At 34.7% G+C, this 13,043-nt stretch overlaps 1 protein-coding gene across 1 annotated transcript in view; it reads right to left on the bottom strand.

Moving 5' to 3' along the window:
* grin2cb (glutamate receptor, ionotropic, N-methyl D-aspartate 2Cb) overlaps positions 1 to 13,043 on the bottom strand; it is a 44,884-nt gene that overhangs the window by 30,556 nt on the left and 1,285 nt on the right. The window contains exons 2-3 of the mRNA XM_073828347.1: positions 6,384 to 6,979; positions 2,080 to 2,194 (exon numbers count right to left, since the gene is read on the bottom strand). Of these exons, the coding sequence (XP_073684448.1) occupies positions 2,080 to 2,194; positions 6,384 to 6,979 (711 nt within the window). The remainder of the gene's footprint in view (positions 1 to 2,079; positions 2,195 to 6,383; positions 6,980 to 13,043) is intronic.

Raw genomic sequence — 13,043 nt, 5'->3', positions numbered from 1 at the left:
AGACTAGGTGCTCATCTCCTGTTTCCAAAATGCATCACAAACTGCTTGACAATTGCATTTACAACATAATTACCTATACAAACTTGTGTAACCAAGTACTTCTGCGCAAAAGGCTGCACGACGTGCGCGTTCCCGGTAAATACACAGACGCGCACGGGCATGGATTTCTCCGTGCTTTGATTAAACTGCGTTGCTTTTAGAAGCGTCAATTCAGTTGTTGCATATAATTTAATGTCTTTATTTCGGGATTATCAAAGTAAATTATAACTCAAATTTGAGATTTTACTGGGGCACAGCAGATTTTCATTGGGACACGTGCCCCAGTAAAAAGGGTCTAACAACGCACGCACCTGCCCTGAAGCGGCTTCATAACTTCATGTCTGCACGTCTCATTTGATGTGGTAATTTCACAGAAGTTGAAGACTCGTTCCCGCCTCCTACAGTGCAATTCATATAGGTATACGCCATCCGCGCTAAAATATCAAAGTGAAAGTCATCATATCTTACGTAGTTTAGACCCAGCTCCCAACCCAACTTTGAGAATAGATTAACGGCGATATTTTTTTTATCGCCCGATAAGAGTCTCACGTTAACGCAGCACGTTAACGCCGATAACGGCCCACCACTAATATATATATATATATATATATATATATACATATATGTATATGTATATGTGTGTGTTAAAATGTTAGAACAGAGCAGAGGGTTTTCTTTTAAATTCAAAAGAATAGCTTTAATTTAAAGTTAATTTGAATTTTTTTTTTTATTTTTTATAACATGCAGTAGAAGAATAAAAAGGCAAAACAAATGTTTTGGTTATTAAAACAGGTTTAAAAATAAACATCTTTAGAGGAAATGTCAGGTATGGGGGGCCTTGCAAAATTGACCGAAGCAGGAGGGGGGCCCGGCCTAAAAAAGGTTGAGAACCCCTGCCATAGAAGAACCATTTTTGGTTCCACAAAGAACCATTCAGTCAAAGGTTCTTTAAAGAACCATCTCTTTCTTACCTTTTTATAATCTGAAGAACCTTCTTTCGCCACAAAGAACCTTTTGTGAAACAGAAGGGTTCTTCAGATGTTAGAGGTTCTTTATGGAACCATTTAGACAAAAAAGGTTCTTCTATGGCATCGTGAAGCACCTTTATTTTTAAGAGTGTAGATTTTTCTGAAAGAAGGTAGTCATATACATCTAGGATGCCTGGAGGGTAAGTAAACAATGAGCTAATTTTCATTTTTTGGGTGAACTAAACCTTTAAGACATCATTAAAATAGTCCATGGGACATCAGTGGTTCAACTTTAATTTTATAAAGCAACAAGAATACTTTTTGTGTGCAAAGGAAACAAAATAATGACTTTATTCAACAATTTCTTCTTTCATTCCAGTCTTTGACACATACTCGACAGTACCATGATGCGTGTCCTTTTTTTGTTTTGTTTTCTTTGCGCACAAAAAGTATTCTCATAGCTTCATAAAATTAAGGTTGAACCACTGACGTCACATGGACTATTTCAACAATATCCTTACTACCTTTCCGGCCCTTGAACGTGTCAGTTTTATTGCTGTCTATGCAGGGTCAGAAAGCTCTCGGATTTCATCAAAAATATCTTAATTTGTGTTCCAAAATGAATGAAGGTCTTACAGGTTTGGAACGACATGAGGGTGAGTAATTAATGGCAGAATTGTCATATTCGGGTGAACTATTCCTTTAGCATTGATAATTCTAACATTCTAACATGCTAATTTGGTGTTCAAGAAACTGTGAGAACAAAAATGTTGAGAACAGTTGTGCATCCCAAAAAGTTGGCATTCAAATCCATAATCTTAGTGTCACTAGTGCTATGCTCTACCACCCAATGGCACTAAAGTACAATGTAGCCAATTGAAATTTCTGAGACATTACATTATCTGTACTGTTACTCTAATAGGTGTTCCAGAAATAGAGAGATATGACTACCAACCACTTACTTCTATAAGGAAGAGATAAAAGACTCCATCTCCAGCTGTGTGTTTCCTATTCTAGCTTTAAATGCTTTTAAAATTTTCAAATTATTACTGTTACTTCTTATCAGACTTACCTTGTCCCAGTGTCTTTCTCTGTCCAGAGCAATGATCACCATGGAAGGATTGGTGAGATAGCCATCAGCGTTGAAGGAGAGGTCCTTATGCTCCCATGACACATTTAGCATATGCCTACAGAACAAATTTAGCAGCTTTAAATTAGTAGACCCAAAAAAAGTAGATTTGAATTTTAAGTGATTGTACAATTGCCTGGATTTATCCATCTCTGAAATGAGACAGAAGACTATTAGGCAGAGAAAGGAGGACATTTCAAATACAAGCCTATCATTTTTTTTTTCTCCACTAAGTCAAATGAATATAAATCAGAGCGTACAGACACTAATACATTTACAGTATTCATTCTCTCTCTTTTAATCCTCTTTGTCTCATAGACCTGAACATTTTTCCTAAACGAATTGTTCACTTATAGGACCATCTGCGGGTGGAGCAGGATTTAACAATGTCATTCAATTTTACTGATGCAAAAGTGCAGCAGCAGCTAGCATTATACAAACATCATTGATAATTCATAATGGATAAAATCATGACTAACAACTATCAACAAAAAAATCTTGACAGGAGTTCAAATACACAGCTGTATATCCATCTTATCCACAATCTCTAGGATTTATAGCTACTTTGAAAACAAAGCTCACAAACAACTATTCAATCTCACTGATGTGAGAGAATGTTTTATGCTGGACAAATATGCACTAAATATGAATGTAAATGACTTGAATAGCAATAGTTCCTACCAAAATGAAAACTTAGTCACTATTTATTCACCCTCATGTCACTTCACTCAGATCTTTTTTCATATAATGGGAGTGAAAAGTTCAACCTGTCTGAAAACAAAACCAAAAAATAAAAACAACAACATAAAATGAGTCCTCCTAAACTCCAAAACTTCTGAGGCCACATGATCTGAAACTGAAATGAGATTTGATTAAGTCATTAATTAATTTAATGATTCAGTTCTCACTGATTTGAGTTAACATCTTCTATGGCCCTTTTTTCATTATTGTTTTTTTCATTGCATTGAAAAGAACCATGTGAAGATACATGAAGGTAAGTAAATTTGATTTTTTTTTTCATCAACCCATCTTACAATTTCACCTCAGACCATCCTACTGATAAAACGTTTTTCCAAGAGAATATTTTCTTTCTTGCCACCTTATGAATTCTTTGATACTGCCCAACCAGTCACACGTTTGAAAAGAAGGTCTGGATTTATTAACTGTCTTCTGACAGATGTTTCTTTTTAAGCTATAGAGATGGCCAGACACCTGAACAGCAGCGAAGCCTGGGAACATTCCGGATGGAGGACCCAGTCACTCATGTGTCTCTGATACGCTTGATCACAGAAAGCTCGGAGAGGCAATTGGAACACTAATTAATGAGGACGGTGACTCCCAGGTGAGTGGCAGATTTAACAAGGAAATCTGGAGAATCTCCCAGTCTCATTACGACGGAGGAAGACCACGTGGAAAAGCACAAGAATGCAATGTTTTGTCTGGGAAGCTGTTTATGATGAAATCTCCAGAGGCAAACTAAGCTGCGAGAATTAAAAATGACAGGATTTTGAGGATTTGTAAATTTGACGCCCACATTTTCCTGTTCAATTTGATGTGATCAACACATTTGACAAAAAATAGGGCAATGCTGGCCAAGGGAGGACTAAGTATATGACAGCTTCATAAAATATTACTGGCAGTCAGAGTACACAGATACTCCAAAGGGATGTCTACGATATAGGTTTTTTTAAGGACATGATGTTAATGATGATGTTATTGATGTTAATGAAGATTAATAAACCACAATAGTAAGAGATATTATATAAATTAATTAAACAGCTACCTAAAGGATTACTTTACTTACAGAATAAAAATGTACAGATTTTTACTCACCTTAGCTTGTCATCAAAGATGTTTATGTCCTTATTTCTTCATTCGAAAAATAAATAAAATTTTTTGAAGAAAACATTCTCCATATAGTGAACTTCAATGGAAGTTCAACGGGTTGAAGGTCCAAATTGCAGTTTCAGTGCAGCTTCAATGGGCACTACACGATCCCAGTCTTATCTAGCGAAACTGAAGAAAATGAAAATTTATATACTTTTTTAACCACAAATGCTTGCCTTCACGCATTTTGTAGTCACATTAGAAAGGTTAAGTAGTAGTACCGACCCAGTGTTTACAAAGCGAACGTGCAATGAAAGTCAAACACCCTTTACAAAAAAGGTAAAACAACGTTGGACGTTTTTAAAGTTTTTCGCCCCTCCCAAGCTTTTTGAACCGAAGTACACAGAATAAAAACTAACCGTGCATAACCTTTCCAACGTCATTATGTAATGCGTGAAGTCGCAGACGTAAATCGCAGAGCTAGTGTAAGATGAGCATTTGTGGTAAAAAAAAAAAAAAAAAAAAATTATATACATTTTTATTTTTTTTAGAAAATGCACAATTTCACTAGATAAGACCCTTATTGTGATTGTGTAGAGCTCTTTGAAGCTCCATTGAAACTGCAATTTGGACCTTCAACCCATTGGCTCCCATTGAAGTCCACTATATGGAGAAAAATCCTGGAATGTTTATTTTAAAAACCTTCATTTCTTTTGGAATGAAGAAAGAAAGACATGAACAACTTGGATGATGTAGGGGTGAATAAATGATGAGGAAGTGCATTTCTTTAGACACACGGACTAACATACTAAAGTAAACGCAGGATAATTAATTACCATTTGACAGTTTGTTCTTTGATATTCCATTTATGTGTAAAATAACCAATCTTGTAAATCTCTTATTATACTATATTATAACCAAAGCTTTTTTTTTTTAGCTTATTTTAAGTAAAAAAAAAAAAAAAAAAAATGTGTAAATGATTTTGCCAACTCTCAAATTAGAGTTAATAAATGCAAAACCTGTGCTATTTGAAAGAAAAAATATATATATAAAAAAGTTGATTCCAATATTTATCAAAGAAATTTTCTAAGCAATTTTTGTAGGCCAAATATTTTTGACTGGGACCACCACAAGTATAAGAAGGTGGCAAATTTGAATCCAATGTGATAACATTTGCATTTTCAGGAAAAAGAAAATCCATTCTGTGTCTAAATGACTATAATACAACATTAAAAAGATTTTCAAAAGAAAGAAATTAAATTAAAGTGTATTTTCATTAACTATAAAATGTACTTGGGTGGGTTAAAAAACCTAACTGTATTTAATATCAATTGAAAAATAATACATTTTCATTTAATTGCAATTATTTGTCCAAAAACATTGCATTGAGTTTGCACTTAAAGGATTAGTTCACTTCCAGAATAAACATTTCCTGATAATTTTTCTTACCCCACATCATTCAAGATATTTATGTCTTTCTTTCTTCAGTCAAAAAGAAATAATAAAAAAATAAAAATAAAAAATAAAAATCACCAACGTTTTTTTAGGAAAACATTGCATGATTTTTCTCGATATAGTAGACTTCAGTGGTGGCCAACAGGTTGAAGGTCCAAATTGCAGTTTCAGTACAGCTTCAAAGACCTCAACTAAATCCCAGCCGAGGAATAAGGGTCTTATCTAGCACAAAAATCTGTCATTTTCTTAAAAAAAAAAAAAACTTTTAACCACAAATGCTTGTATGGCACTAGAAAGGAAAGGTCACGCATGGTTAATTCTTCGTTTGTGTACTAAGGTTCAAGGTAGTGTAGGGCGAAATATTCTCTCATTTTCTTCTCCAACTTCAAAATTGGCCAACATCATTGTTTTACCTTTTTTTGTAAAGGGAGTTTGACGTTGTTTGCACATTTACGTGTAAACACTTGGTTGGTATTTCTGCCTACGTCATGCGTGCATAATTATGTAATGTGTGAGGTCTAGCTAGTGCAAGACGAGCATTTGTGGTTAAAAAGTTTATACAGTTTTTTTTTAGAAAATGACAGATTGTTTCGCTAGACAATTTTTGAATGGGATCGTGTAGAGGCCTTTGAAGCTGCACTGAAACAGTAATTTGGATCTTCAACCCATTGATCCCCTCTGAAGTCCACTATATGGAGAAAAATCCTGGAATGTTTTCCTCAAAAACCTTAATTTATTTTCGACTGAAGAAAGAAAGGCATGAACATCCTGGATGACATGGGGGTGAGTAAATTGTCAGAAAATTTTATTCTGGAAATGAACTGTCTAATCATTTGAGCATGTATATTTTTAAATAATATTTGAAATACATTCCTTCCATAATAAGTTCTCTTTTTGAAAGACATGGGTTTTAAATACTTCTCTGTAACAAACAGGTGCTTTTTAAAAATCTGAAAAAGTCTTACCTGAAGAGAGAATTGTTGGCGTGCGATTTGACAGGACTATTGCAGTCCATGTGACCCTCGGGAATGTATCCTCTGTACTTGTGGAAACTGTGCACCCCTTTTACTATGACTGCGACTCCTTCCCGAACCCTCTGCCGCAATGTTTTCCTCCAGCGGTCTGTGATAATACTGATGACGCCCACTGGGAAACTGTCTGGAGGGGATACTTCAGGGTTCCCCACAGCCAGACTAGGGACGACCCAGATGTATCCAGGCCCTAGCAGCCCCACATCAGAGGCCATTCTGAACAAGTACTGTGCCTCCTCGTGGGAACAGTACACTAGATATACCTGCGAGTCCACCTGCTGTAGTAGTCTACGTGTGCGGATGTCGTTGGCCCCCACGGACATCTCGAAGCTCAGCACATCCTGCAGCTCCCACAGGAAGTAGCTGGTGTCTGTGAAGGAGCGGATGTAGTCCACGAAGGTCTCATAGCCAGGATACAAGCTGGTTATCACCACAAAGTTACCCCAGTTGTACTCCTCCATCACTTTGAACATCGCATTTATTTGCTGATCTATAGAAGCTCCCATCTGGAGAAAAGTAGAGCCTTCAGCCTGTAGAATCAAGACAGAAGATACTTATTCTGCATTTGATGATGAAAGTTTATAACTTATATAAACTTACACCACCAATCAAAAGTTTTTGAACAGTAAGATTTTTAATGTTTTTTTTTTTAAATCTCTTCTGCTCAAAATCCTGCTTTTATTTCATCCAAAGTACTGCAAAAAATTTGAAATATTTTTACTATTTAAAATAACTGTTTTCTGTTTGAATATATTTTAAAATTTAATTTATTCCTGTGATCAAAGCTACATTTTCAGCATCATTATTCCAGTCTTCAATGTTACATGATCCTTCAGAAATCATTCTAATATGCTGGTTTGCTGTTAAACAAACATTATTAATATTATTATTATTATTAATATTTAAAACAGTTAAGTACATTTTGTTTTTCAGGATTTTCTAAAGAATAGAAAGATCCAAAGATCAGCATTTATCTGAAGTAAAAAGCTTTTGTAACATTATACAATTCAATATAATTCAAAAGCTTGGAGTCAGTATATATTCTTTAAGAAAAAAATTATAGAAATCAATACATTTATTTGGCAAGGATGCTTCAAATTAATCAAGTGATGATAAAGAAATTTATAATGTTAAAAAGATTTCTATTTCAGATAAATGCTGTACTTGTCAACTTGATATTCATCAAAGAAACCTGAAAAAAAAATTCAACTCAGCTGTTTTCAACATAATAATAATAATAATAAATATTTTTTAGAGCGACAAATCAGAATATTTGAATGATTTCTAACAAATTATGAGACTGGAGTAATAAAATAAATAAAATAAAAATAAAATAAAATCAGCTTTAAAATAACAGGAATTAATTACATTTTAAAATATATTCAAATAGAAAACAGTTATTTTAAGTAGTAAAAATATTATTTCAACATTTTATTGTTTTTGTTGTACCTTGAATCAAATAAATGCAGGCTTGGTGAGCAGAAGAGACTACTTTAAAAAACATCAAAAACTTTTGACTGGTAGTGTATATGATATATATAATAATAAAACACACAAATGTGAGTACCATATATTTGTATATTATATAGGTTTATATATATATATTTCCATATTATTTGGTAAGCATAAAACTCCTACCGACCCCAAACTTTTGAAAGGTAGTGTATGTTTTAAATTTTCAATGAATGAGCTTCTGATGGCAACTATAACTCACACAGCCCTATAATTTTCTGCATTTCAGTTTTACAGGTTGTTGAACACACACAGGAGATCCATAGTAACTCAATCATGGTACATGAGACTTTCTCATACCATTGAAATAACATGTATTACTGAGCGACATTAACCTTGAACGCATTCCAAAGTATGAGATACGAGAATTGGATTTACAACGCAAAGACAATTCACTAGACTATTGATCCTATCTGTACCACAGCCACGCGTAGCAGACTTGATTTATTGCCTGACTTTTTAACCATTATTCCTCTTTCTGTAATCCCATTGAATAGATTTACACTTGACACCTAATACTCGTTTGTCCATGCAGCTGTTCAATATTATGCCGGTGTGATGCGCTCTTTGAAAAAAAAATTACACACAATTAAATTTGCATATGAAAATGTGTGAATCATCACACTTAGTGTCAATACCAAGCTGCAATTGTGCATGTAAGAAATAAAGTGATCTATTAAGTGCTGTTTTAATTTCACTTGCACTTAGTTAACCTCAAAGCAAGCAAGCGTCCTAATGCCCTACACTGCCAACCGCATTTACTTCCACCGCACAGCATGAGATGACTCAAAGGTACCGGAGGAGGTGGTGTCCAATTAAGTTCCAAAGTGAGAAAAATGGGTGTGGAGGTCTGGGAGTGTCAGGAGCCGAGAGACATTCTCCCAAGACTCCTTCTGACTAGAGCTTTCCCCTTTCCTGACAGACTGATCCGGTGTCCTTCAAATAACTTCTGTGGTTAAAGTAGGCTACCTCTTGGAGAGAGAGAGGGCTTGTGAATGTCAGGTGCTCTGGGACTCACCGGTCCTCCTTCTCTGCCAGATTTCTTTCTTTAAGAAGTTACAAAATCACCCGGACTCAGCTCTCCAGCGATTAGCACTCACGAGCCTTGACAAGACCATTTCGAAGTCATGCCGTAGTAGTCAAAACGTGTTTTATGTCTGGAAAAAACTTGCACTCAAGCAGTAAAATGGCATGATCCCTCCAGGACTTTGGTAATAAGCATTACATGTACACTTTGGGCATGAAATTTGTCCCATGGGCTTCAATGGGTACCATGTACAGTATCTTGAAGGAATAGTTCAACCAAAAATGAAAATTCTGTCATTAATTATTCACCCTCATATCATTCCAAACCAGTAAGACCTTCATTCATCTTCGTAACAAAAATAAAGACACAGTTGAGGTCAAAAGTTGTTGTGCAGAATCTGCAAAATGTTAATTATTTTACCAAAATAAGAGGGATCATACAAAATGCATGTTATTTTTTATTTAGTACTGACATGAATAAGATATTTCACATAAAAGTCCACATAAAAGTTTACATATATTCCACAAGAGAAAATAATAGTTAACCTGAACAGTTAAACTGCCCGCTCTTCTTCAGAAAAATCCTTCAGGTACCATAAATTCTTTGGTTTTTCAGCATTTTTGTGTATTTGAACCCTTTTCAACAGTGACTGTATGATTTTGAGATCATCTTTTCACACTGAGGACAACTGAGAGATTCATATGCAACTATTACAGAACGTTCAAACTCATTGATGCGAAGAAAACACAATGCATTAAGAGTCGGGAGGGTGAAAACTTTTTGAATTTGAAGATCAGGGTAAATATAACTTATTTTGTCTTCTGGGAAATCTTCTGGTATCTTCTGTAGCTTCTGAAGGGCAGTAGTAAATGGAAAAAAATATGACATTTAGGCAAAATAAGAAAAATGTACATATCTTCATTCAGTTCAAAAGTTTACACCCCTAGGCTCTTAATGCATTTGAACCTTCTGTAATAGTTGCACATGTGTCCCACAGTTGTCCTCAGTATGAAAAGATGGATCTTAAAATGATGGTCATTTTTGGAAAGGGTTCAAATACACAGAAATGCTGAAAAACCAAAAAATTTATGGGACCTGAAGGATTTTTACGTGCAGATCAAAGCATGCACATGCATCATGGTTCTCTCCAAAATGGTGCTAGGGTGACGTGAAATTGTTATTTTAGTTTTTTTGCACACAAAAAAGCATTCTCGTAGCTTCATAAAATTACGGTTGAACCATTGATGTCAGATGGACTATTTTGTCGATGTTCTTACTACCTTTCTGGACCTTGAAAATGGTAGGACACTTGCTGTCTATGGAGGGTCAGAGAGCTCTCAGATTTCATCAAAAATATCTTAAATTGTGTTCCTAAGATGAACAAAGGTCTTACAGGTTTGGAACGACATGAGGGTAAATAATTTATTAATAAGTAATTTTCATTTTTGGGTAAACTATCCCTTTAAGGGTACCTTACAGCTTTAGTTCACCCAAAAATGAAAACGATGTCAACATTTATTCATCCTCATGTCTTTCTAAAAATGTCTGACTTACCTTCTTCTGTGGAACATACAAGACTAGAGGATTAATATTAATAATAACCAAAACAATTTGATTACCAACATTTGTTCAACATGTTCTTAAAAAATTGCAGAAGTCAAACAGGTTTGAAGCAACATGATGTTAAGTAAATTATGACAGAATTTTAATTTGTGGGTGAAACCCTGAGAGAGAGATATATCATTAAATAATATTAAAATAAATAGAAATATTATTTAATGCTATTAGGCTATGTTCAGACTAACATCTGGTGCTAGCACTCACCAAAAAAGGGAAGCTCTGCCCCAAAAGGTGATATTTTAAGCTCACTTTATTTATTTGGAAGGCACTTGGCCATTGACACAGTGTCTCATGCTACTAGGATTTCAAGAGAAATCCCGTACCAGATGTTTGCGACCTCCAGTCCAATCCCTCATGCAAGAAAAAAAAAATCGGGAACAGCTTATTCAATTGCATGGGATTTACATGTGCAACATACATTGGTTTGTCATGCTGTAGCATGACCAGATTCGAATAAAGTAGAACAGGCTGTCGTATGTCCCTGACTCCGCCCACCACATGCCTATACAAAAGGACTGGTATAATCGCATCAAATTTATATGATATGATATGCATGCATTTCTCAAAGGAGATTAAAAACCTAATACATAATCTGAAAGTGTGGTTGTTCAGAGTGCCATGAAATATGGTTCACAGCTTTATGCTATTTCTAATTTGATTGATATTAGATTTTTTGAGTTCTGTCCAAAATATTATAACTTTGTTAGATAAATGAGAACTGGAAATGATAAATATGAAAAAAGCAAGAGATTTTTTCCTTAGTGCTCTTTATTAAAAATAACATGGTCACTGGGCTGTTCAAAAGATTTGGCAAATTATTCAGGATCTTTATATTTCACACTCCATTCCAGAATGCTTTATTTTAATCCAGTTCCTACACAACTATCTGGCATTGGAGACAAATGCATATTTTTGGCTTTCTGTTCCACTTTATACATCTTATCAACATTTTTCTGCACATCGTGCGAAAAGCATTTGAAAAATGACAGCTGGGCAGGAAGGAGTCCTCCACTCTCTAGATGGTATTGAAGATACTCATCTGTCCCATTAAATCAAGGGCTATTGTGTGTTCTCATTTAAAGATATACATCTTTTGCCAGTCTGTGTGCGTAATGATTGTTTTACTGTCTAAAAAGCTTACTTTTTAGTGCATTGTGGATTTCACATATCAGATTCTGCAAAATCCACACTAATAGTAAAAAAGCGACACAACTGCATATGCCTTTAGTAAGAATTGTTCAAATGAAAGAATTAGTTAAGTTAAAAATAATCATTCTGTCATGATTTTCTCAAACTCACGTTGTTTCAAACCTGTATGGCTTTTCTGGTTTTCAACTGTGGACTGCAGGGATGGAATAATGAAGTTTCTCAAAAGCGAAAGCAAAGACATTTATGTGATAGTTCTGACTGCTTTGTGTTTGTTCCTTTCAATAATAGATAAGACTGTGTTTTTACTTCATTCACAGTTGAAGCTGCCACTAGACACTCAATAAATGTACACAAAACGCCGTAGCTACACACGCTGTATAGAAAATTACTGTCATGAAAGTCTGTAGTTGCCTTGAAAATGTACATTTAACAGCTGCAATTTTATATTATTTCTTGATGTTATTCAGAAGTTTCCACACCTCAGTAATCAGAGGAAAATGGGACACAACTGTTGGTCGCTGGTTATACATCATAACACCTATTGATTTTCACACCTCACAAAATCACTTTTCCACACAGCTGTTCAATAGCATATCATTGCAGGGGGCTCGATGAAAAATGCACACACAAACCACATGCACATGCTAACGTTTCTCGACCTCACAGCAGTTATTTTAGACACGCTGTGTCTAATAAGAGCTGTGCGAACAGCGTTCCTGAAATGATTTCACAGATACACATGATTAAGTCTTGATTTGATATTTGAAATACATACAGTTGAAGTCAAAAATTTATATGCACCTTGAAGAATCTGCAAAATGTTCATTATTTTACCAAAATAAGCTGGCATCATACAAAATCTATGATATTTATTACTTGAAAATATATCACATAAATTGTTTACATAGTCCACAAGATAAAATAATAGATTCATTTATAAAATTGGCCATGTTCAAAAGTTTACATACACTTGATTCTTAATGCTGTGTTGTTTTAGTGATAGTTGTTGATGAGTCCCATTGTTTGTCCTGAACAGTTAAAAGAAAAGTCCTTCAGGTCCCACAAATTCTTTGGGTTTTTCAACATTTTTGTGTATTTGAACCCTTTCCAACAATGACTGTATGATTTTGAGATCCATCACTGAGGACAACTGAATGACTCATATGCAACTAATAAAGAAGGTTCATTAAGAGCTGGGGGGGTGAAAACTTTTTGAATTTGAAGATTAGGATAACTTTTAACTTATTTTGTCTTCTGGGGAACAAGAAAAAATGAAAAAATATTAT

This window comes from Garra rufa, chromosome 22, assembly GCF_049309525.1.
Source record: "Garra rufa chromosome 22, GarRuf1.0, whole genome shotgun sequence".
In the NCBI taxonomy this organism is placed as follows: Eukaryota; Metazoa; Chordata; class Actinopteri; order Cypriniformes; family Cyprinidae; genus Garra; species Garra rufa.
This window is presented reverse-complemented; position numbering and strand designations above follow the sequence as displayed.